Here is a 26,306-nt window from a genome sequence, read left to right as displayed (position 1 = left end):
AATCTTCAGAACATTAAAAGTATGCAACAAGTATATTTTTGATGTGTTAATATTTTACTGACAAAAGTGTTAGACTGAAAAACAAAATACATTTCAAAATATAACAAAAATAAGCACATTTATTTTAAATATTGGCAAATACATAAATAAAGCAAAAAATATATATAAGAAATAACGAAATAAATATAATTAAATTTGACTATAATAATTATATAAATAATTGTACTGATAGTTTTACGCCTCATTCAGCTTTTATTAGTGTAAAACATTTTACAGACGTTTTTCTAGGGATTTCTATTTAAAATGTGTAGTTTGTTTTGTTTTAAGCACTGTATTGTATGACCTCAAATTTAACTCAGTTTGATTTAAAAAGAGATATAAAAACAAAATTCATAGGAAAAGCATTATACAGTTTAGAAAATAATAATTGTCTATCTATATTATTATTATTAATAATAATATTTGATTGTGCTTAATGTCCACAAAATACTTTCCCTAAAAGCTACTGGGAAAAAAATCTGAATGAAAAATCGAGGAGATGGGAGTTTATTTTGAAGGGTCAAACCGGAAATTGCTTCATTCCTCCGACTTGATCGAGTTCACTAGTTTCCCAGACTAACTAAACTACCCATCAGCCGTTCTCCGTGCACTCAGGAGACATGGGGCAGCGGAGTCACCGAGGAGGGGACTCAGTTCCACGTCGTATAAACAACTTTTAGCTCAACAAATTAACAGGAGCGTCCATTTTATTTACTCGAAACTCTTATTTTGTTTCTTTAACACCGAGAAGGGACCGGAAGAGAGAGACGATAAATGACATCGGTGTGTTTTTGATACCTGGGGCAACGTGTGCCACACCTTCATTTAGCACGACAGGTGAGTTCAAACTGTATTTCTTTTCTTTGTTGTTATAATCATTATTTTTCATTTAGATAATAAAAAGGCTGCTACTAACATTTTGTCTTTGAAACTGTACTTTTTTTGTTTGTTTGTTTATTTGCTGTTGGTTCTGCGACAGGTGTGTCAGCATATGCTTTCAAAAAAGCAAAACAATGGGAAAAAATGTAAAAAATAAAAATAAAAATGGAGGTAGGAGTTGTTTTTTAGCTTTAAAGCGTTTTAGCTAATTTTACTACGAAAATAGGGGCGTAAATTCGGTTTCCAAAACAGTAAAGCGTAAAAATAACATTTTTACGACATGTCGCAAAGCAACAATAACATTTAGAAAATAAATAGATAAAAGCGGGGAAGTTTTTTTAGTCTTTGTAATGACGTGTTTATTGACGCTGTTAGCTTAAGTGTTTGAGTGTAGCAGGTGTATAAGCAAGAGTCGGGCTTGAAAATTTCCATGGAGAGCGCAGTGCACGCTGGTTAATGAGTGAAGGCGGCGTCGTTATGGGATGGAGCTGCATGGAGGAGTGGTCTGGCTTGGCCTTGGTTTGTGTTTGCACATCCAACATGTTCCTCCAGTCACTGATCTGTAGGTCACTGTTTTTTAAACTTTTTTTTTTTTTTTTTATCAATTTGTTATATTTATTTATTAATTGATTGATTTCCTATCAAAGCCACCTTTGCTGAATCATTCTTTGAACTATTCTTCTTGTGTTTGTGGAGGACTCCTCCCATTGGTTACTGATTAAAAAAGCATTTAAAGCGAATGCAAATCCTGTTTGGCTGAGATGGAGCGCGTGTTGTTCTGTGCAGCTGGAATATGGATGCTGTTGTTTACATGCCACAAATAGTAAACAGATTCAATGCCAGAGCTTTACTAATTGAGTGGGTACTTGAGGGGTTTTCAGGTTAAGAAATATGTTTGGGTGACATAATTATAAAAAAAATATATATATGTTTTTTTTCATTTATGAAGGATTCTACTAAACACATATTTACTTCAAATAGCGCCTAAATTTGATGAAAATTGTTTTCAACATGTTTTGTGGCATTTTTCTGATGATAAAGAAAATTAAAATCAAATTTCTGAGTTTTTCTTTATTCAAATCGTAAATCAGGAGATGGTTGTAAGGGCAGGAGCAAAAGTGCTGTTTGTGATGTAGAATATATGTTGGGTGGGCCACTAGCTCTCTTTTCTGACTAGATTCTTGCACGTCTTCCTTTTTTCTCGTCTGAGCTAGAATCTGGCTCAAAACCGCTCCAATATTCTTTGCTAATTTTGTTTCCATCGCTAATGTTAGGTTCAAGTTGTGAGGAGTTGTAAGCTAGCGAGAAAAGAATGTAAACAGAGAGCTCTCAGCAATGGAGAGGGGAAGGGGGTCCTGCCCATAACTAAAAAGCAAAATTCTAATAAACTACTGCCGCTCTGCAGAAACTATGTCCTAAAAAAGGCTGTTTTTTTGGGGGGCTTAAAAGTGCATACTAATAATTAATCCAGTAAAAACTGAGCTATAATTTGATCCAGGGCCCCAAAATGAGCAGAATTTACTACTTGATATTTACTATTTTGAAAATCTAACCCGAGATGTGATGTCCACACATGTGAGGGTTTTAAGGTTATTAGACAACTGGAAACACTAAAATAGTCTCATTAATAGCAATTCTTGCTGTTTTCTATCTCCAAATTTCCTTCGCTGTTATCTTATTACAGTTTTTTATTGTGTTAATATGTTCATTCCATTTTAAAATCACATTTTATTATATTTTCTTGTAGTTTTTAAAGCTATTAAAACTTCTTTGGGGGGGGGATTCTAAAGGTTTATACTTTTGCAATTGCGTGCTGGACGATAAAACGATAACGATATATATTGCGATAGAACCTTTCCTCAATAAAAAAAATGAGTCTATTGCGATAGACTTTTATTTTGTAGGGTCCGAAATTAACATTTGGTTACGTTTGTGTAAACTTAGTCATGTTTATTCTTCTTTTGCTGAATTTATTTTGTACTCTTCTCCACATAAAGTTCCTCCAGTGCATCTGTTATGTTTAAAGTATGATAAGAAATAAATATTTAAATCTAATCAATCTGCTAATGACTACATATTTCTCTTTTGAGCCACAGTGTTCAAATTTGACAAATATAGTTATTTGTTTTAAATTGTGATAAATATAATTTTCGCCTAATGTGATAAAAAAAAACATATCTTGATATAAAAAATTCTATATCGCCAAGCCTTATTTTGCTTGTAAGAGTTGAGAACTGTTATTGTTGAGCATGTATGGCCTTGGAATAGTAGAAAATAGCTACAGTTGGAAAAATGTGTATTTTAAATTGTGATACAAGAAGATTTTAAAATAAAAACGTGACTAAAAAGAAGACTTTTACTGTCCTGGAGAATGATACTCTGCCCTACTACTTCATTTTTTCCCCAAAAAAAGCATGATCACGGACATCAGTAAAGAGGACATCCCATTTTCCAATAGGAGACTTTTGAAAATGAAAACTAATGATCCACTTCATCATTTCACAAGTCAGAAAAGAGAACTTGAGCGCTAGTTAACGGCTCAGGAGCTCCGTCGCTGAAGGTCAGGCTAATGAATGCTATAATAAGACTTTTGGCTGTTGTGATGAGTCATTGTTTTGGGTGATTAATCAGCTGCAATGTGAAAGGAAGACTGAAAACAAGCACGGAAAGTCTTCTGCTGCAGTTTGCACAATCATAATAATTGCTATAATTGTTGTTTATTATGCTAAAATAGCAGCTTTGTCATCCGATCAAGATATAAAGATTCATCCTTCACATACTAGAGTATAAAATCAGTTAAATCTAGAGAACAAATTTGTTTTTTAGAACATTTTCGGAGTCATTTCAGCTTTATACGAATACAATTATGTTTCATTTTCTTAAAAAAAAAAGTATGTTTACAAAATCACCTCAATCTGTGGTTTTGCTACAATAAGATTTTTTGTCTGTTTGTTTTCCAGGTCTTGAGCTGCACAAAATTAAAAATATATATATATATTTTTTATTTCAAAACCACAAAAAGTGGATTCACCAAACCTGAATGTGAAATACTTATTCACCGAAAGGAAAGTTAACAAAATCTTTTTGAAATTTAAAACATTTGATGGAAAATCTTTTAGTCTAATTTTTAATAAAATAACATCTAAAACGAACAAGCAAACAAAAAACCTTTGCTGCACATTGTATCGTCTTTTTTAAACACATCAAAAAGAACAATTAATATGATTGGCAGCATACAGAAATTCTAAAAAAAAAAAAAAAATCATTGATGGGATAAATCGGATTTTAGTTTAGAAAATGTAATGATAGTTCCTTAAATCTGGGAATTAATTTTCATTAAAAGCCAATTTTGTGGAATTTTCCTGGGAACATTTTTTCTTTGTCATAAATATAAAAAATGCTTTTTTTTAAATGAAAGTTTCACTGTGGTTGCATCACTATTTGGTAGTGATATGAAAAAAGCTTTATAGAACATAACACACTATTTTTTTAAAAAAAATATAAGAAATGAATGGATTTTTATCAGGATTATGTCAAATAATAAAAGAAACCTGTCAATAAAATTCAGTATTTTAGCTGTAATAGTCAGCCCTGCTATATCTTTTAATAAAATGCTGAGAAGACCGATATAAACTTCCTTCTAATTTCATGATGGGAACCAATTTAAAGCAGCATTCCTCCTAGCTACTCAGCAGACTTTTTTACCTGTAAAGTACAGATCGGTGCTTCTGATGGAGGAGGAACACCTTAAAAAAAGGAGAACTTTAAAAAAAAAAAAAATCAGTTTTTTATTGATTATTTTATATTTTGTCCAGTCATTCCAAAATTGGATGACATGGAAATAGAATTCCAGCTTTTATTTGTAGTTTCCTGTTATTGAAAACCCCAAATTGTGTCTTAGAAAATTAGAAATATCAATAAAAGATACAATGTTGATACTAATAGTGTTAATCAGCCAGTGAACCTAAAACCTATCTAAAGGTTTCGATTAAATAAAAAAAAGGAAAAATATGAACATTTTTGCTTTTTTATAGAATGACTATATAATATTTTATTTTTAACTAGTACCTGTAAGCAGACAACTGTTGACAGACGTAGGCCTCAATATTACAGAGCAGACAGAACTGACTATTACAGTCTTTAGAGATGTTTAGGTTTTGTTTTTAAGATGCAGCTTATAAATCTGCTTCAGCAGGACCAGCGAAGTGTTAAATGTGATTTCCAATCAAATCACGAAGCTTTAAAAAGGAAACTCTTTTACATTTGTATAAACATACTGCCATGACAACTGACCTTTGGCGCACTTATCTTATCAACGTAGTCAAATGAGCCGCATCGAGGCCGGCCAGCTGAACTCAAGTGTCAAACATTTCATGGTGGAGGCGCTCAGGCTTCTGTCAGCGCAGTGACACTCATTTAATAGTTTTCCCGGGCTCTTCCTCGGAGCCGTAATTGAAAAAGTTCCCCAAATATCATCAATCAAATGGAAAGTTTCCCCGTTCCTTTGTGTCACGCATTATCAGGCCAGGTTGCTCATCGTCTTCTGCCCGTGATAGGTGAGGTGTAGCAGCTAAAACCCACATTTGGTTTGGATTTTAGGAGCACAGGAGCTAAATAAAGGCTCTTAAAGGGACAGTTTAGGCATTAGTCATATACAACTATATGGGGGTTCACTTTTGGGCTGTCTGGGCCCTTGAAGAGTCATTGAGAGGGTGTGTCTTACAGTTTCCTTAAGGGACTTCACGAAAATGGAACCATTACTTTACCCTTGCGTATTGTATAAATGTTCGCTAAAACCTGTAGCTTGCAGCAGGCTTGTAGAAAAAATGAACATTACCACTCGAACTCTACAAGTTCACCTGGTGGTCTACAATCTGGACAATTCCTGCTTGCCCTGTAACGGTTTGTCCAACCATGCCAGACAGCCGTATCCACCTGTGAGGGCATTATTGGATGAATAGCAATATGTACTTTAAAAATATTTTTTACTCTCCTAATTGTTTTTTGAAATCAGTACATTATTTTTTTTTTTGTGCAATATTCCAAAAAGATCATAGTTTCTTAATATTTGAACATTTCTTGCTAAAAGACTACTTCATGTTGAGGTGTATTCAGACTGGAGAAGTTCGTTGGTCTGGACCGAGTCTGCTTAATTTGGTCTGGATTGAGTCCTGAACCTTTACTCAGACTGACGTCCACCGAACAATTCTGTTGTGGACCAAACCTTGTAAACAAAACCACGTGATTTAAAGTTTCTTCAGCCATTGGCCAGGAATTACAAGAGCGGGGCAATGCAATGAGAGAAAGAATAATGGAAGTCCTTCTTTTTGCAATCCTTGTCGGGATAGTTCACTTATTCAAACTTTATATTTTGCTGACCGGTATTAAACGTCTACATCAGCGTCAACATTTTTTACTGCTACTTTGGCACAATAGAGGTGTGCGGCAAGACGGTTGCTAAGGAGACAACGGGTATGAAGGTAAAGGTTGTTGGGGAAACGGTGAGAAGCAATGTGTGTCACATTAAAAGTTGTTTTAATGAGCCTGTATTAATTTGAACAAATTTCACGGAGCTCTGTTTACATCTGGTAGTGCCTGGCTACTATCGCCGTTTTAGTCCAATTGTTCCACTCCGAGCACGGAGCCTATTCAGACAGAGGAAGCTCAGAGCTAACCAGAGTTCAGTCCGATTGGAAATGAACCAAAACCACCTCAAAAGATGGGTCAGAGAACAGTTCCTGGTCCTGGACCAGAGTCCACCTGGGTGCATTCAGACAGAAAATGTGTTCCGGATTTTCAGGGTTCACTTGAAGCAAACCAAATGTGTCCAGTCTGAATACACCCTATGATTATTATTACTACATTCAGCTTTTTTATTATCAATTTAGCTCCAATCTGATTTCTGTGGCTTTTCTTTCTTTGCGTCTTTATTAGAGACTGAGGCTTGAGCATTAAGGTGATAAAATGGCCGTTTTTATCTCACTTGTCACACTCACGCTAAAACTGCCAGACCGCGGATGGCACTGCAGTCACAGTTGTCACTACAAGTCCGCCTCATGACAGCGAGGCATCGCGTCACTCTCCCAGCCCGATCTGGCGCCGGTGTGTTTGTGAAAGGAGGCCACGGAGCAGGAAGAGGAATCGTGTCTGCAAAGGTTATGACGGCTGCGATTTCACCGGAGCAGCAGCTCCAGTTTGCCATCTGTGTCTGCACAGGATGACAGAAAGACTTGAAACAGAAGGAAAGAGCGCCGTGCAGCAGATTGTCCAGATTGCAAAACCCTAATGGATTTTTGGGGAATCAAAAGCAACATGAAACAATAGAATTGTGGTCCAATTCATTAAAGAATGATTTCCAAATGGTTGCAGGGCTGACTTATTTTGTAAAAAAATATGTAAGAAACGAAAGAACCACAATTCAGTATTACACTGTTCCTCATCCAGATATTATAATGATACTGATCATTTAAGGTGTTAGGGAAACTGTCTATGTTAGAGTGCTTTTACATCAGGATACTCTTAACGGATTTGTAAAATTATAGCTAATAGCAAACTTACTACCAATTGATTCTTGAACACAGCTGTGTCTTTAGCATTGACTGTATAAGGAGATGGACAAAGCACTAGTGACATCAGCTGTAGAAAATGCCTGAAGTCAATTCAGTCGGAACGCGATGGGGGAGGGGATCATCTGTCCAGTTCTCATAGACTGTCAATGGTCTACATCCTCAGGGAATGGGTCAAATATGGAGAGCAAATGTCGTACAGCTTGTCGTGACATCAGATGAGACTTCCACCTAGTACTTCACAGCAAGTCGGCTCTGGTTTGAATACCAGCTGGGACGTTTTTGTGTGGAGTTTGCATGTTCTCCGGCTTCCTCCCAAAGTCCAAAATTGTTGAGTCAAAATTGTCCCTAAGGTGTGCATATGATCGAATGTGAGTGTTGTTGTCTTTCTTTGTGTGGCCCTAAGATGGATTAGTATAGTTTGATGTATAGTCTGCCTGCATTCACACTCTGGTTAAACTGCACCAAAGTTCACTTGCAAAGAAACCAAGACACGAATTTGCTTGCTTGGTTCGCCTCTAAATCAGGCCTGAGTTCTCTGTTACTTTAGATTGGAGTTTTTCTTTTATTGGATTTTGCTCATTTCCATTTCTAACATTCTCTTGCAGCACATTTTTTACGAAATTGTTTTAATATTTAAAGAAGCGCCACATAAAAATGCTTTTAACTAAACACCTGCATTTATTTCCAGCTTTGCTTTCTAGTAGATGCTACACATTTAGGTAATTTAGGAGCCAAATCGGTTTGTTGCATATTTGCGACACCAGACGTTTAGGGGTATTAAATATTAGCTGAGAATTTGCGATTTCTTTAGTTTATTCCTCAAGGTCATTTAAATCGTCTGGATATTTATGTTTGTTTGTTTTTGGTTTGAACCGACTAAAATTCCAGAAAGCCGGTGTGACTAATTTCACTGTAGGGTAACGAAAGGAGGACGAAGTGGAAATGAAAACCAACAAAGAGCTGGATGTCAGACCAGTTAGCCCACTTTTCTCTTCACCACGCCTGTCCCATGTCATCCAAGAGAACCTGACCGTGTCGCCGTCCTCCTGACACACCAAAACGTACACATGACCTCTGATCTCCACCATGTTTGCGTTAAGGGATAAAGTACAGTTTATAACGTGACACACCGCTTATATAAGCTGAGCGTTTAAGGGCTCCATGGGGTGATTGGACCCTAAAGCAGCGTATCATCTGTGAAAGACTGGCTTTCTTTGTTCAGCTTCTTTGGAGATATTCTTGTCCACACTTCAGGCAACAATTCCACGGAAAGTTCATTCCATTACAGTCAGCGGAAAAGCGAAACTCATCTTTTATGAAGCCCACAGTGTCACTAAAGCTGTGTGTCCTCAAACCTTATCTACCTGTATTTATTTTTGTAGACCGTCTATGTGTAGTGTTTGCACCAGCAACTCCAGCCCAGTATTTTTCAGCAATGCTTGTGGTTAGATTTCAGTCTTCCAAAGACACAACAAAAAAACGGCGGTATCAGATATGCAAGAATGAGATCATTTCAGGCCGGTTGAGGGGCGTACCTGTGTGTTTAAGGCGGAATTAAGGTCTGAAGATCACATAACCAACATTATCATATTTCACAAGGCTTTTCTAAGGCCCAAGTGTTTTTCCATACTGTGTGAGCATTTCTAGCTTTACAAATACATACTTTTAGATTGATTCTATTATTTTTCTAAAGTGCTTCTTGTTATAAATAGAACGAGTCTTAAAAAGCTCCAAAGTAATCCCAAACAGAAAAAATGTTTGAATTCATGTTTGTTTGAATTAATTTTTAAGGTGTTTTAATCTCTTAATAAAATACAGTTTTACTGGATTTCAGGCCAAAATCACAGCTTTATTTGTATTTATTTTTTTATAAGAATTTCCAATTTTGTTTCATTTAAATCACTAGTTATAGTAAATTGATTTTACTGTATTTTGATGGAGAACCCAACCCATGAACTGGAATAGACCCTTTTCCCATGACGTCACACATCACCGTTCAAGTGCAGTTGCTTCCAGTGTCTATTGTTTAGAACGTCAAAGCTGACTCCTTTGCAATTTTACGTAAATAATAAAAGGTAACCTAACCAATTGCAACCAAAATTTGTACAATATTTATTTTAGAAATATCCTACCTCCCCCTCTTATTTATTATCCCCCTCTTATTTATTATCCCGCTCTTATTTATTATGTCATTAGTCTGAGGATTTTCTAGCATCTGCTTTTCATCTGCTCCTAATTTGAATAAAGAAGTACTTAGAAATGCAATTTTAATCATAAATTATTTTATATAGCTCCTCTACTTTGATAAAAATGCTACAAGAACATGTTAAAAACACAAAAAAGATGATTTTCATTTGAGTGGGTCTTTAATAACACGCTTTCTTGACATACAGTGTCTCTGACCATTTATGCAATCAACATATGTATGCTGATTCTGACATGGAGAAAAGTGGCTTTGCCTCCCGCTGCATCTTCATATGTACTTATTTTTGTAAAGTGTTGTATACCAGCGCAAATTGATTACATAAACACTTCATTATTGTAAAGTGTTGTATATCAGCAAAAAGCCGTTCACCACTGCAGAATCTGCTTAAGGTACATCAATTGCATAAACTATTGAGTTATTGTAGTTGAAAGAACCTGTAGTGTTAAAAAGTTTCACAATGATCAACTCAGGTCACTAACAGCTGACCCTCTGTTAAAAATTCTTTATTGGACGGTTACGTTCTGTCATAACGCTTTAGTTTCAGTCTCACAAAAAGGTTTTTGGCAAAAAAGAAGGGAAGACAAGTTTCAAAAACAAGCTGGCGTGGTGTCATATGTTCAATTTTAAATTTTTTTTTTTTTTATTACAAGCTGTGTTTCCACGGCAACAATGCAGCACTACCCATAGATGTACATGGCTGTCAGCTTGGCTGAAAACTTGTGATTCCCATCTCTGCTTTAATACATGACAGAAGGGGTGCTGCATCCTTCAAAATCAATATCCTCTTAATAAACTCTGACATAAATATAATGCAATCATACAAAAGGAGTTGTCTTGTGGTATCCTCGCTTTTCTTCTTTGGAAAACAAAAAAGGTGGTATGTTGGGGACTCCTCTGAAAGTTGTTAATTTTGTACAGACACTCATGACCTCAGGGAATTTAAAGATTATTAAATGATGTTATAAAGATCAGGAGGAAATCCACTTGTATGATGCAGAATGACATTAGAAAAATACATCTGGTTTCTATAAACCCCCCCCCTCTCATTCAGCTGGATGGCCTCTTCAGATCCTTTTGAAAGCTGTGTGTATAATTAATAAAATGAATGATTTATCAACCTAACAGATCTAAAATGAGCTCGGGGTTTCTCTTCTCCTCTGAGGCTCTTCTTCTATTATTCAGTTTTTTGGGGTGAATTTTTTATTGTGGAAAAAAAAAAGATGTTTCAAAAAACAGTCAGATGTTAATAAAATGTGATTGCTATAGTTATGCTACAACTGATTAAAACATGAAGACAGGAAGAAACTTTTGTGTTTGTCAACGCCATTGACTGTATGAGAACTGGATTGGGTGACTCCTCCCCCCTGGAGTTCCAAACAGGAAGTGCTCGCTGGCTCCAAGAAGCCAAAATCCCATAGACTTCTAAGACATAAACAGCTTTTACTATCACTTTTTTTTAATTGAAACTTTTTCAAGTTACAGACTGACCAATCAGATATCCCGCATCAAACGTTCGAAAATTTTGATTGACAGATTATCCTATCCTTATTAAGATCAATCCTGATTGGCGAAAGTGGTTTCTATAGAAACGATGATTAAGACCAATTTGAATCAATCACTGCATACTGACATCGTCTGGGTGTTCAAATTGCAAAAAAATGGCGACTGAATTTACTTAATTTCATTGGAAATAAACATTTTTTTATAGGTGACTTAAAACTCACTTGGTCCAGTTCTTATATACAGTCACTGGACAGTACCCACAGCCTTCTTTCCACGCCAAGATCACTGCTCTTGATATTCTGAAGTCCCAGTAGTATTTTCATTTACACGTTTCAATTCATTCAAATTAAAAATATATATATATATATCTACATCTAAATTCTCCTAAAAAAAAATGTCCATTTTAGATTCTCTCCTGACGAGGCTTCTCACCTCCAGCGGGGTTTCCTGCGTGTCATTCCACAGGCATTCCTCTGGGTTTCAATCCATACCGCATTCAGAAGACGTCCCGCAGCAATCTCGTTTTTTTCATTACACCTGTTTCTCCAAGATGAAACGTTTCAATTTCCTCCAAAGGAAACCCGGTAAGAGGAGGAATGGGAGGTCGGCCAAGCCGGCAGCTCCTAAATGTCCCTCCTCTTCAGTAATCCTCCTGCCAGCTTTCCTCCCATAAAAAACAGGAGCAATATATTACATATTGAATGGCACAGGGAGCAGATAAGGCATTATTATTGCCAGCCAACAATGGCCAATATGTGAATGAATGATAGTCATTTGATGCGCAGATTGAATCTGTGATCTCATTTTAAGTTTGGAAAGTCTCCAGTGAGGGATCGTGATTGGTCGTTCGGATGAGAGACTCTGCTGCCTTTTGTTGCTAACTTTCAGGGTTTTAGGAGGCTGACAGCAGTGACAGGATACCATTTAAACTCTCACTTTCTATGTTTTAAGTGCACTGATACGCTCTACACAGCCCTTCCCCTCCAAGCAGTTATTATTTATGTGCAGTGAGCAGCACAGATTCAAAAATCTAACAGAAAATTCACTTTGGGAGTCTTTGAAATACTCCAGACACATTTAAAAAGTCTTCATTATCAGGAAATACTCTTTCAAAAGAAAACACTAAATTTGAAGACTGCCATTTTTATTCTAATCTTTACAATCAAGGTTAAAAAGCATAAAGGATCATGCTTTTTATCTTAATGCATAATCTAAAGAAAACTGCCAAAAAGTATATATTTGCACTAGTTGTTGAGCTCTTTACTTTGTATATCTTGTATTCGTACCTTACATACTGTAGTACTTGTAACTGCTGTTGATAGATTTTCTCTGTAGTGACAGTGAAGTCTATCCTATTCCTTTGTTATTCTTTAAAAACACACCCATAAAGGAATCGGAGTGTTTCCAGAACCAATACTGCATGAATTCATTGTCTACTCTCTATTGTTGAGAAAATGTCTGCTTTGTCTATAGTCACATGCACCTGTAGTGGTTGTGGGTATTTGGGTTGTCTATGCAGGGTTGTAGACCTTACATGAGGTCTACAACAATCCTAAGGGGAGTACAGGCGTTTCTTGCAGTTTCCTTAAGGCTTGTTGAAAATGAAATGCACCATTGTCATGTGAGTGGTATGTGTACTGTGAAGTATTTGTAAGTTGCTCACACTTGTGACATTCGGGTGATGCTATACTATGACCTTATGTCACAATCTTGTCGATAGTAAAGCATTAGCCACAACTACACTCATGGGCTTTTTGTGATAAAATTGGTCAAACTTGTGTGGTTAAAACAAAGAGCCTGTACTTAAAATGTGTATGGGTTCCTTGTTCAGAGGGAGAGGAGACATTTCAGTTCTGTGTCATTACTCAGAGTTTTCAAGTATCCGGTTTTTGGATCATTCGAATTATAAACTCCTGAGAAACGCAGTTTTAATCATAAATTCTTTTGTATAGGTCCTCAATTAGGAGAAAAATGCAACAAGAACATGTTAAAAACACAAAAAAGATGATTTTCATTGCAGTGGGTCTTTTAGGTTTAAAAGAATGCATGAACTCTAAAGACGTTTTCCTCAAACTGGACTGTTTCCTTCTGATCTTTTTCAGCTGCTTTACTGAAGCTTTGCTGTAATCTTGGGATCGCTGCTCTTTGGTTGGGGTTATTCTGAGTTTAGCTCAAGCTGTTGAGCAGGTGACGTCGAGTTTGACTCCCGCATACTTTATCATAAGGCGGATTCTATCCTCAAGGTGTGACGTCAGTGTTTTGGGAGTTGTCTTTAACTTTTTTCTCTGTCGTCGGCCTTATCTTCACAAATCCGTCGCAAGCAAAGTGACGTCTGGGATGGATCAGCGGCCCGTCACAGGGCCATAAAGACATAAAAACACACGTGTGATGCAAGCATAGAGTCACTCTGTGGTTTCTGTCTCTAGACAGAGAATCCTGCCTTTCATAGTAGAGATGGCTTTAAGCTGTTTCTGCTGAGCAGCAGCACAATGCTGTAGTCTGAAGGAGGAAACACTACAAACACATTGTCAGCACTTAAACAACCCCAGGACACTCTTTGCCTTGCAAATGTGGAAAATATCTCCTCTCTGATGCAAACGAGATTTTTCCGACTTGGTCAGCCAGCCATTAAAATGTCTTTGTGTGTGTGTGTCTTTGTGTTTGAGATCTATGTATGTTTGACCTAAGCCTGAACGCACGCCTTGTGTTTGTAATAAATGTTGTGGCTTCTGCACACGCAACAAGAAAAGAATGTTACATTTTGGTGAATTTATTGAAAAAAAATCTTTCATTTGCATTTTTCTGTACACATTTTTATGTAAAAGACACATTTTAAACTAGAGTAGAAAAGCATAGAGGCTAGCGTTTATGTCTTAAACCATTTTTTTAACCTACAATTTCTTTGTTTTAAAGAAAAACTTGTTAATAGTATAGAAAGATTATAATAAAATTAGAACAGTTCCTCAAATGAAATTACATTAAAAATAAAAAAAACATTAAATAGGTTAAACGTTTTTAAACAATGTTAAGTTTTAAATTTGATTTAAATGCAAAACAACATTTTTCTCAGTTATTTTAAGAACTGAACATTAACTCTGTTAGCTTTGGATTTACATTATATTTTTAATTGAGATAAAAATGTTTTCTTCACTTCAATAGTTTTCAAAACAAAGAACTTTAAGGGCCACAAGATAGAAAAATGATTGTAGGTGGGAAAAATCTAGAGTTCTATTTTAAGTATTTGAAAACAGGTTTTTTTAATTCGACTCACTCCATTAGTTTTAGTCTATTTGTCGGTCACTGATCTGAGCGTTTGTGTCTTTTATTTAATCAACTTGATAAATTCCCCCCCCCCTTTTTTTTGTTTTTTTTTTATGCAGCGAAATCCTTCACTTACTTCATCAGGCTGGTTTGAATAAAAAAAGTGGGCGGGGCCAAAGCAATTCATGGCGTAACCACTAGGTGTGGATTCTTTTTGTCTTTGGGTTTTATTAGCAATAAAAATGAATTACCTTGAATTATCAAGTCAATTAAACAGTCCAATTGTTTGAACACAAAATCATTTATTTTAATGAACTAAATGTTAGATTTACAGGAAAAAGATGACCCAAAGAACAGCATTAATGTTTTTTAAGAAGTATCTGTATTGGTGCTTTGTTGATTGTATTTTGTGTCTCCCTGCGTTGTGTTGGTTGGTGGGTTCTCGTGGGGCGCTCCTCTTGCATCACCAAATTCCTCAGTAATCGCAGTAGCAGCTTCTTAAAGACTCCTGTTGTTTAATACTGTTTTGCTGTTGGGAATGTCTGGCACACAGATGAAACAAAATCACGCGTTGATAGTGGAGTCGAATCAGAACTCTGGGACTGGAGGGGCTCAGCTGATCTTTTTTTATGTGCCTCTCAAGAAAAACAAAACATTGTCCTTTTGTATCTTAATACATTTATAAAAAACTAAAAGAACAAGTTACTTATATTAACTAAAATGTCATGGTTTATGCCTTTAGCTACACACAAACGTACACGTGTGTTCAAGAACACCCTTTTTTCTGATGTATGAAAGACATGGTGCCATATAATTCCAGCCGGACTCAAACCACAAGATCAGTTCATGATCAATTTTCAAATGATTGGCACCTCTGTGAATTCAAAAGGATGCTCCCAACATGCTAATACCAAATCTGAGTTCCTGATTGATTGGTCAAAGTTCAACTGGTTTAACTTTCAACACGCATTCAACAGTCACACGTTTTATACGTAGAGCCCAAAAATAGACAAAAAAATTGTGTAGTGTAGTTTTGAACATGGAAACCCATACTGTGTATTTTTAGTTTTTCTACTAAAGAGAGACTATGTAAAAAAAAAAAAAAAAAAAAAAAATCATGATGTTTGAGGCATATAACCAAATATTAGCATTGCTGTATGTATCTTTTTGACCCAGCAACTTTGGTCACATTTTCATTTGACCCATAATAAATGAATTAAAGAACCAATCCTCATGATTTTTTTTGGGACAGAAATATTAGTTCCAATCTCTGTATCAGTGAAAAATCTGAGCTGTAGAAATAACTGGAAACTCAAGACAGCCATGACATTCTATTCTTTACAAGTGTATGTAAAATTTTGACCACAACAGTATGTTTGTTTACTTTTGCTAACAGAAAACACTGTTAGCAAAACACTATTTTGCTAGCAATGTTAGCAAACAATCTCGAAGCCAGATTTGGGAAAAAGGGGGCGGGCCAAATGTAGAGATAGGCCGTAGTTTAGTGACCCTTGCTTTAGATGCGGGGCTCCTTTAAGTCAACCCAAAAATCCTCAACCCCTCATGTAACTGGACCTCTACAGCATAGACCTAGAACTCTATTACTGAAACCCTTTCAGAAATTATCTTTAAAAACATTTATCTCACCACTTTTCTTCCATTCCTTTTTAAAACAAGCAATTTTTGGCTTCATTTTCCCCATTGATGCGGTGTTGGAAAAATCTCTGCACACATTTTTTTCCCCCCCATCTACCCTGAAACAAGGAAGAACCTTAATGAATTCCCTTTCATAATTAATTCAGGCCTGTTCGGTTCCAGCCACTTAAGGTTTTGGAGCTTTTATTCTACAAACACGCAGACGGATTTGTGAAGCAAAAGACTCCAAAGTTTGACAATGCTCCTCACAAGGATTCAAGCAGCTTCTGCGAGACATCACCGGGGGACCCTGAGGGTGTATAGAACATAAAGCCACAAACACATATCTGGAGGATGCACAACATACATAATGCAAAAGGGGGGAAAATGGCTGCAGAAAACAGGGAGATAAGCAAGCTGGTGCTGTCAGAAGAGGCAGTCTTTACTTCCTGACTGTTTGAAAAACAAAATGTTTGAGAATTTCAAACTATTGACCTGATTAAATGTGAGAAGTAGAGGATAGAAGGCTTATCTTATTTGTTTGTTTCATGCAAGTGAGGAAGTCCAATTTTAACCTTAAGAAAAAGTCTTTCTGGTGGTAAATTTTCACTCTCAAAGTATCATAGAAATGCAAGAATTTCTTTTTGCACCCTCGATGATGACGCCCACATCGGCTCTGGACTCTTTTGTGTCTCTGCGTGCGGCAGCAGACCTGGAGGAGGATAATTAGACGTCTTGGGAGAGCTAAGTCAAGCTTTGCAGCTTCTCACAAATAATGTAAAACAAAAAAAGAGAAGAAGAAGAAAGGAAAGGAGGAGGGCTGGGAGTGGGAACGATATGCTTGTTTGTAAAGCTTCTGCTACGGTGTACCATCACATAAATAAGCATGACCTCTTTACATCCAGATTGACTCGTCCCACAGGCCCTCTCCTGGACCTCTGAGCTCATTACTACCTTCATAAAAGATCTATGAAGTCAAACTGCACTGATGCTTCAGAATAAATGGAAGGGATAGAGACACAGCAATGAATGGATGCTGCTACCAATTGAAAGATGTATATCCCAGCACACAATACTTCAAATACATTAGTTCCTGATAGTCATTGATTTCTGTGCACGTCTTCTATTGGTCCTGGACTTATATGTCTCAGGGTTTTTTATCTAAAAGTAAATGAATCAAACTGAATCTGTTTATTGTTATTGATTACTGTTTGATGTGTTCAAAAGATAAACTGTTTTTGTGTGCCGTGGCCATTCAGACACTTTTACTTGTAATTTGTACCAGTTTTAGTTGAATCCTCTGGTGAGTGACGAGTTTATCTGCACTAAGTAATAACTGTTGTATTTCTGGTGGTTAGGGGTGGAATCTCAGGGTAAATCACGATACCATGCAACTGACGATACCGATAGTATCACAATATGGAAAATATTGCAATAATCAATATTTTACCATAGTAACCTATCATATATTGTTATTTTGTAAACAAATATATCTTTTTGTTTTCCCCATTATATATAATTTTATGTATATTTTTTTTAACATCCTTTGCGACAGTAAAATAAAATGTTCCATAAATACTAATGTGTCTGTAATAATAACATAAACTTTAAGGTAACGACTTAAACAACGATTTAGAACTAAAATGCAGAGTATGTCACTTCAGACAACTATAAATGTGGAAATAAAAACTCAGAACATTACATTTATGTAAGATAATTTATGGGTTTGACTAATCTAATCATAATCCTGCTTATTTGGACCAAACAGTTTTAATACTTCTACAAGTCTTCTTCTTTCTGTGTAGTCTCTTTTTTACCCTTAATACCGAAGATGTCTCCAGGAACACAGAAATAACCAACCAAAACTCTTTGACCTTTTACTCAATCAGTGTGAATCATTGGATTCTGATGCAGAGCCTTTTTATTTTGCTTTTATTTCCTGCAATGGAGATCAAATCTGTTTATTTGTACAGATCTGGAGGATCCATTTAGTTCAAACTCTTCAGATGGTTTTTCAACATTTTAGATTATTGCAAATCTGTAATTTGTCCCAGAATTGTAATTTTTGTTGTTTCTAAAAATCAACTTCCAATGTTAGAGTTCGTATCATTTGACTTTTTTTTATCTTAGAAGTAGAATTGTTTTTTTTCTTCTAAATTAGATGACAAAGTGTGAAATTTGAAATCTTTTAGGACAAGAATATTAAAATCACTTTTTGTAGTTTTTCTATAAAAATAGTCGGATTTATTTGTTTTGAAAATGTTTTAAAAAAAACTTTTTATACATTTTTAACATATTTGGGTTTTTTACCTATAAAGAGAAAAAAATAAAGAAATTTGGGATCATTGTCACCCAAACATCCACAATCTCTTTCACCCTCGAAAAATCGAACTTGAGGGAAAATGTAGACTCACAGGATCAAAGACAAGACGTTTGTTTAGGAGGCACAAATCCCTCCTTTCAATCCACAAGGAGATACTGTGTCGTCTCCTGTCAATTCTTCTCCTTTACTTTCAGACAAAACCGTTTAAGAGTCGGGGATTAATTATTTACCCGGGCGATGAAATGCCAAAGCCTTGAGAAACGCACCAACAGGAGAGAAAAGGTCATTCCCATCCGACGCATAGACTCACACACAACAGTGATGGATGGAGAAAGCATCTTTATCGGCCGACGCCGTTTTCATCCTCATGACCAGACACCGCCCAGACCAAGGGCGTAAACATATACAAATCGTCATTAAAAAAAAAGCTTTTACATGTCACCAACAGCAGAAGATCAATAGCAGCCTCCGAGTTGGGGCGTCGCACAGACCTGCATCTGAATCTGTAACCTTTACCTGTTGACTGCAAATGTCACCCTCTGAAAACAGCATGTGAGGCTTTTCTATTTTGGAGGGTGATTAAAGTTTCATTGCTGTGCTAACGTGTCTCCACAGCTCCACCAACACCACCGGCCAAATGGGGTGCCAATGCTGCCGGATGATAAAGAGGTGAGAAGTCACTTCCTCCTCTTATAGTTGTTTGTTTGTAATTTTCCCTTTGTGTGTGTGTGTGTGTGTGCTTAACTAGTTTGTTTTTGTCGAGTCAGTTTATTTTCTGCTCATGTGCTGGAAAAACGAGCAGTGATGCAGCTGGGTCGGACTCTCCTGTGAGTTTGTTCACACGCTGGAAAGAATAAATTAGAGCGAGACAGTCGCACAATGGATTTTCCTTCACATCATAAAAACCAGCATTTGTTGGAGATCGTTCTCTGTGTTGTTAAAAGTTTTGTCTCAAAACTGTGAATTCATTTTTGGACGTTCCATATCCTGCAGACTCCTTCTGTAAATATTTAAGAAAGAATGGGTCTCTCTCAGGAACCCAGAGGAGTTTGGGGATTTTCTCCATGCAACAACAGCTTCCAAAGTCAGGGTTACTACAAATGAAGAGGAACAATAATCTCTGATGCCCCCCCACAATTCTAAAAAGGCAAAAATAAACACCTGATTTGGGCCGGTCATGTTTGCTGACGTCTACTCCACCCGACTCAACAATGTAGCTTAAATAGCCGATTGGGAGGATCAAAGTAAAAGTAAGAATCTGTTCTGCTTTTGTCTCCACCCACCTGCCAATTATACTGCAATAGTTGATCTCTAACGAAATCTAAATACCTGATTTTAAAAAAAGTATTATTTTGACTAGATCAGGGGTGTTAAACATTGAAAAAATGATAATGATGTTAAAAAAGTCTTTTAGTTCCAGTCTTAGGAACTTTGGATGCTTCAACGAGACGTTTTGCACAATTTCAGGTTCCAAAGACTTTGTAGGAAGAGTTTTGGGACCAACTCTGTTCCAACATGAGTGCACAGTAGAGCACTGAGATTTGACCTAGAACTACCTGACTGGTCTGCACTCCTTCAACCGACTGATTTAGGATGATAGAGTAAAGACTGAGCCAGAACTTCTGATCAGTTCAACCATTCCACCAGGTCAAACATTCCCATGAACACAAATTAGCTTTGTTTTCCATTCAATTTAAGACCTTAAGAGTAGCAGCTGTTGTGAACCTGAACTGCATTTTCACGTCCAATTGGAGATGTCATGGTAGTATAAACTACTGCTTTCAACCAGATGAGTGTAAGCAAAAAAAAATGAAGGTTTGAGTAAAAAAAAAAGACTAAATCTATAATTAAGGCTTTGGGTGAAGTATAAAGATTAATATCATCAATCCAGCTTTTCCTTTTATTCTCCATAAACCAAAATCTGTAAGAAGAGTCCTTCAGAAGCATCCTGATTAAATGATTTATTTGGAAACGGTTAAATTAGAGATGTTTTCTAATCCATATATCTTTCCCAACTCCTTATTTATATGTGATTCTGTGAAAACCATATAAAATATCTGCAAAGTGTTGATATCACCATAACGTTTCTCATTCTTTGGTTTTCAAAGTCACAAATCTGTATTGGAGTGAAACTAAAAAGAATTCAAATGTTATCTAACCAGCTTCTGTGAATTTGAATTTGCTGCTGGGCGCTGCATCCACCTCCTCAGCGCCGCTCCGCAGTTCAAATGTCTGCTCGGCCCCATAATGATTTCTTTTCTCGCCTGATGTGCAGCGAGAGGTCCATTTATAATGCCAGCCTCACATCGGCTTTTAGCACGAACCGTGAGTCAATATGCCAATAGCCATCGCCGTTGGTTACTGTATTTCTTCGCCGAAGTGTCCGCTCATTAAAAGCCCACAATGCATCGTTGTCAGGGCTCGGCAATGAGACAGAGCGGGGAAACCACATTCTGATGGCAGATTAATGAGGAGACTTGTGCAGGCCTGACTTGTAATCCCCCCACCACCACCTTCACACTCTTTTTCTGCACTATTCCTAGCTATGGAACCAAGTGAATGCTTGTGGCACACATGCATACCTCCTTAATTGTCTGGAGTGTCACATTTCTGGGATTAGCCAGAGTTTAGTGGCATGGGAAGGGGGAGGGCTTACGAGGTCAACAGCTAGAACTCACCCGCTTGGAACATTTTCAAAACACAGATTTTTTTTGTCTTTGACAAAAGAGTTTCCTTCTTTAAAGTCACACTGATCATTTTTTGATCTGTAGTAAAAGCGATCCCAGTGGTCTTTTATTTATGATTGTGACGTTTTGGGCCAAAATTATTTTAAAAATTTTAGTTTTCTTGGAAAGATCTTCTGCAGAGCAGCAGTAGTTCGTTAGAAATTCACCTCTGAGTTGTGGGCGGGATCATTTGCACAGTTCAACCTTGCCCCCCTTCCCGTCACCCATAACTAAGCTCTGGGGATAGGACTGTTGGCAAGGAAGTAAGCCTCAGCTGTTATCCCATCATCCCAAAACATTAGGTGACAATATTGGTGCTATCCAGCCGATCAATTTTGAGCCAAATACCAGATACCACGAGAAAAAACAAAGACATTCAAGGATCCATTTGTCTACAAGTGGATGCATCAGAATGAAGTGAAGCAGGCAGCCTGTGGCTTGCCTGGCGAATTTTGTACATCACAAATACAATCTTTTTCAAGCAGCACTATTTCATCTGCCCCTTATTTACAACTATTTGAATTAGATTTATAGCATCACCTGCGATAATGTATGTGTGAATGTGGCCGCTGAAGATGCCAGAGCTGATAGCTGAAAATGCTGAATCTGAAAGCTTGCCAAAACATTAGCAAAAAGCTAAATAAGTGAAAAAGCTGGGAAAGTGTTTAATGTCCAGAACAGCTAGCATAATGCTAAAATATTAGCTAAACTCAAAATTAGCCGAAAAACCTGGAAAAAAAATTAACGTTTTGATACTAAGATTGCTGAAATTGCAGAGAGTGTCATTGAGTTTTACGTGCCGAAAAACGCTCGGAAAGGCGCAGGAGAATCACTTTAGTGACTATAAGTAAATAATAACGTATCTTAATTGTCTTGTATGTCCTCCATCATCAGAAAAATCCCACAAGAACATGTTAAAAACTCAATTTTCATCAGTTTGTTTTTAAAAGCTACTCTTAGCGGCTGTATGCTCAAGATGATGCGTGAGATCCATAAACAGTTCTGTTTACCAACCAAACTGCTAAAAATAAGTGAGTAGAGGTTGAAAGAATGTGACCTGACAGATCAACTGCCGGTTTAGCGTTTTAGAAACCCTTTCAATAGTAGTTTTATTCAGCTTTTACTAATGAAAATCCTTTTTCTTTTCTTTTTATTATCCTGGATCTCCACGCTTTATGCTGTTTTCCTTTCTTGTACGTCTGGCGCTTTTTTAAAAGCGCGCTTCAAATTTCACCTTGACAGCAAGGACACGGGAGCTGAAGGAAGAGAAAACACTCATTTTCTCAGCTCTCCCCTCGCAGTGAAGCAAAGACGCTGGGCTGTGTGTGTTTGTGTGTTCGTCCTCTGGCTTAATCGATTAATCCTTTCCAGAGTGGTGTCGGGTGTTTTTTGTTTGGGTTATGAGAGTTGGACAGAAGGAAGCATAAGGTGGTGAGATACACGAGGAAAGGGAGAAGTTGGAAAGAGCTGGAGGGAAGATGATGAAATTGATAAATAAATAAAAAAAGAATGACGGCAGCAGATCTTTGAGGCTTCACTGTGACGCTGGAGGAGAGGAGAATGTTGTGGATTGATCTCCTGGAGAGCTGAGAAGTGGATCGACGCTCTGCTGGGGTCACACGGCTGGACATGTGGAAGACAAAAACAAACGGATGTGGGAGTGAAGAACAGCAGGGAAGACTGACATCTTCAAACATGTATGCCGTACCTGTGAATAAGGAGTACCGATGGTCTTCTGTAGAGGCTCTCCAAGTTTGGATTAGCAGAGATTCATTAGATCAGCAACAGTAGAGTACAAAGATACTTCAGGACATCTTTAGACTTTGAGAGTCTAAAAAATGTTTCCACCTCGGGTTGCACAGTGGTGTAGTGGTTAGCACTCTGACCTCATGAATTCCTCATTCCTCGATGGTCAATTGGTAGCTCTAAATTTTAGGGGTGTAGGAAAAAATCAATGTGGCGCGATACTTTATCTGGAAATACTTGTATCGATTTGTCAGCGTCTTTCTTTTGTTTTCCGCCTAATCCCCCGACTCCTAGTACTGGATAGTATTGAATATTTTCTCAGTTGTACTTTCAGAACCTTATTGCTTAAAACACATTTATTCTATGTTTTATTTTTTTCTTACACTGAAAAATATTTTGTTTTCTAAATGGTGACTCTATAAGAACAAATATTTCTTAATTTACCAAAAGAAAAGCAGCATGAATTTGTAGGCAAAAGCAACATGTATATGAGATAAATAAAAATGAATAAAAGGTGTATTAATATTCAGGTAGAGTTTTTTCTAGGTCATAGTCTTTAAAAAAAATTTAGTAAAAAAAAATGTTCTGGTACGGTCTTGGGATATATCGCGATACATATTGTATCGTGAACCATGTATCGCAATATGAATTATGAATTTGCTAAGAGCGTGTGCAACTAAGTTATTGTTTGGCCACCATATTCTGATAATATTCTGATAAGTTCTAGAGCTAAAGGTTTGACGGTTACCCCTCAGTGACGGGTTGTGTCCAAATCCTATGGTACCCGAGTCTTTCTATAACTTCCTATGAAATCACTGCTGACCAGGATTAGTACTACCGTTCATGTGTGTCAAAGACAATGGCAGACACAACATTAGAAAGCGCACACCGTAGTTTAGAGAATAAAAAATAACTAGTCGCTGCCTATTTTAATAGTCAACATAGTTATGACTAATCGACTAATCGTGGCAGCAATAAAGTTACGTTATTAAATTATTTGTTAAAGTAAATGTAACTAACTTATTTTAAAATAACTTAATTTAACTTGTTTAACTGAATTGGTCGTTTAACTATTAAATTAGTTGTTGACTATTTTAATAGTCCACATAGTTGTGACTAATCGACTGATTGTGGCAGCGCTAAAGTTACGTTATTAAATTATTCGTCAAACTAAACTGAGCTAACTTAATTTAAAGTAACTTTAACTAACTTAATTTAACTTGTTTAACTAGATTAGTTTTATTAAATTAGTCGTTTAACTATTGAATTTGTCGTTGACTATTTTAATAGTCATCTAAAAGTTAAATTATTAAATTAGTTGTTAAACTAAATTTTAGGTAACTTAACTAACTTAATTTAAACTAACTTTAACTAACTTCCTGCGGCGGACTGGCGACCTGTCCAGGGTGAACCCCGCCTTCACCCATCAGCGGGCGGGTAAGGCTCCGGCTCCCCCGCGACCCCAAAAGGGACAAAGCGGTCTGGAAGATGAATGAATTTAACTAACTTATTTTAACTTTTACAACTAATTAGTTGTTTAACTAGTAAATTAGTCGTTGACTATTTTAATAGTCAACATAGTCGTGACTAATTGACTAATCATGGCGGCACTTAAGTTATGTTATTAAATTAGTCTAACAAAATCTTAACTAATTTAACCAACTTACTTTAAACTAACTTGAACTAACTTTAGCTAACTTAATTTAAACTAACTTTAACTAACTTAATTTAACTTAACTAAATTAGTTTTATTAAATTAGTCGTTTAACTATTGAATTAGTCGTTGACTATTTTAGTAGTCGACATAGCCGTGACTAATCGACTAAACTTACCTTAATGGCGTAAACCATTGAAGAGTTACAATAGTTAAAAACACTGTTGCTCTGTTGTTAACAGTTTAAACAGACCAGTTCATGGTTGTAGCTCCATACCTGATTGTGTTTTCTCCCTCACAGCTACATCTACGACCCCTCCGTGGCGGTGGAGGAGAGGAAGGCCGACTCTTCGGGGAACTCCCTCTACCAGTCCCACCACCCAACAGCAGGGGGCCTCAGCAAACAGAAGCAGGGCCTCCACAACCTGGGCTACAGCCGGTCCAACGACAGCACGCTAAAACTGGAGTTTGACAACAACCAAGTCAACCACAGGCTGCACGCCGTAGGGAGCGCTCCCCCCGTGGAGGCGGGGCCATACATCATACAACCCGAGGTGCGATGGGAAGACAGGGGGTCGAGCCAGGTGCCGATCTACCCCAGCATACAAGAGTACGAGCGTCAGAGGAGCTGCGCAGAGACGCAAAGGAATGGGTGGGACTCCTCCATCAGCCCCACGGGGAAGAGTGGAGGCAGGAGCTCTTCGGTCGACGAGATAGACGAGGGCGTGGGCGGGACTCCGGAGTACATGGGAGACACGGGAGACGAAGGGAGCGTCTTATCCGTGGACATCCACACCAGCACCACCAGCTTGTCTTCGGCCGGCACGCGGGACGGCCTCACTCCGCCAAAGACTTCAGACGTTTCCACCGAGGAGAGCGGGATTTCAGTCACCAAAAGCGAGGATGAGGAGGAGGTCCGACACGAGAAGGAGGAGGTGCAGAGCGTCACTGACTCCATGGTGGCTGAAGCTCTGGCTGCGTTGGAAGCAGCCACAGCTGGAGAGGACTCCGAGTAGCAGGAAAACTTGACTCAAAATTGAAGCCGGAGAAAATGAAGAAATGCTTTTAGACAGATTTATTTTGGAACTATTTTTATAAATGTGAAAGAACATCACGTCTACTTTCTTATGAAGAGCTCTTCCATTCCAAAGGCTTGAATAAAGACTGAGGAGACACCAGTGTGGACTGAAAAGCCCCTGTGGCTGTTTTACACTGTGTGCTCAACACTCCACAGTCCTGAAAACCACCAATGTGCTCAAACTCACCACAGAGGGTTTCCTTCAAATCATTTGAATCCACATTTGTGGACGATTGGAGGAGACACTTCTCTACATATCCTTTCATTCTGATTTCAACGGAAACCAAATCAGCCCTCAAACATTTTTAAAATAATGCTTTGTAAGTGTTTCTCTGCAACATTGATTTTAGTTTCGCTTCATAACTGACCTTTTACCGCCAGAGCTCCACAAAGGTCAGCAGTGGAGAGCTTCGGTTCTCGTCTTTTTCCCCCTCCTGTAGGTCAAACCTTGTGTTTCCCGTCTGGTCGGTGACATTAGTTCAGTGCCTAATAATGAACTAATTGAGGCTAGGAAGACATAATTATGAGAACGAGTGAAAGAAATGATCTGTTTAATTAATGAAGTTCAACTTCAGTTTCACAGCGAGTGCCCTTTCCCGCTTGTTCTCCCGCCAAATCTTTTCCACTCAATGTATTTGTGTTGAGAAAGTTAATACAAGTGCAATAAAAGTTGTGTGTAATCATTTA

General features: G+C 37.4%; 1 protein-coding gene across 1 annotated transcript; it reads left to right on the top strand.

Moving 5' to 3' along the window:
* The first annotated feature begins 579 nt into the window (after positions 1-579).
* zgc:194930 (uncharacterized protein LOC557813 homolog) lies at positions 580-26,306 on the top strand. Its single transcript, XM_024287364.2, has 3 exons — positions 580-876; positions 19,031-19,084; positions 24,843-26,306. The coding sequence occupies exons 2-3, from the start codon at positions 19,053-19,055 to the stop codon at positions 25,555-25,557; spliced, it is 747 nt and encodes a 248-aa protein (XP_024143132.1). The 5' UTR covers positions 580-876; positions 19,031-19,052; the 3' UTR covers positions 25,558-26,306.

This window comes from Oryzias melastigma, linkage group LG18 (genome assembly GCF_002922805.2).
Source record: "Oryzias melastigma strain HK-1 linkage group LG18, ASM292280v2, whole genome shotgun sequence".
Lineage (NCBI taxonomy): Eukaryota > Metazoa > Chordata > Actinopteri > Beloniformes > Adrianichthyidae > Oryzias > Oryzias melastigma.
This window is presented reverse-complemented; position numbering and strand designations above follow the sequence as displayed.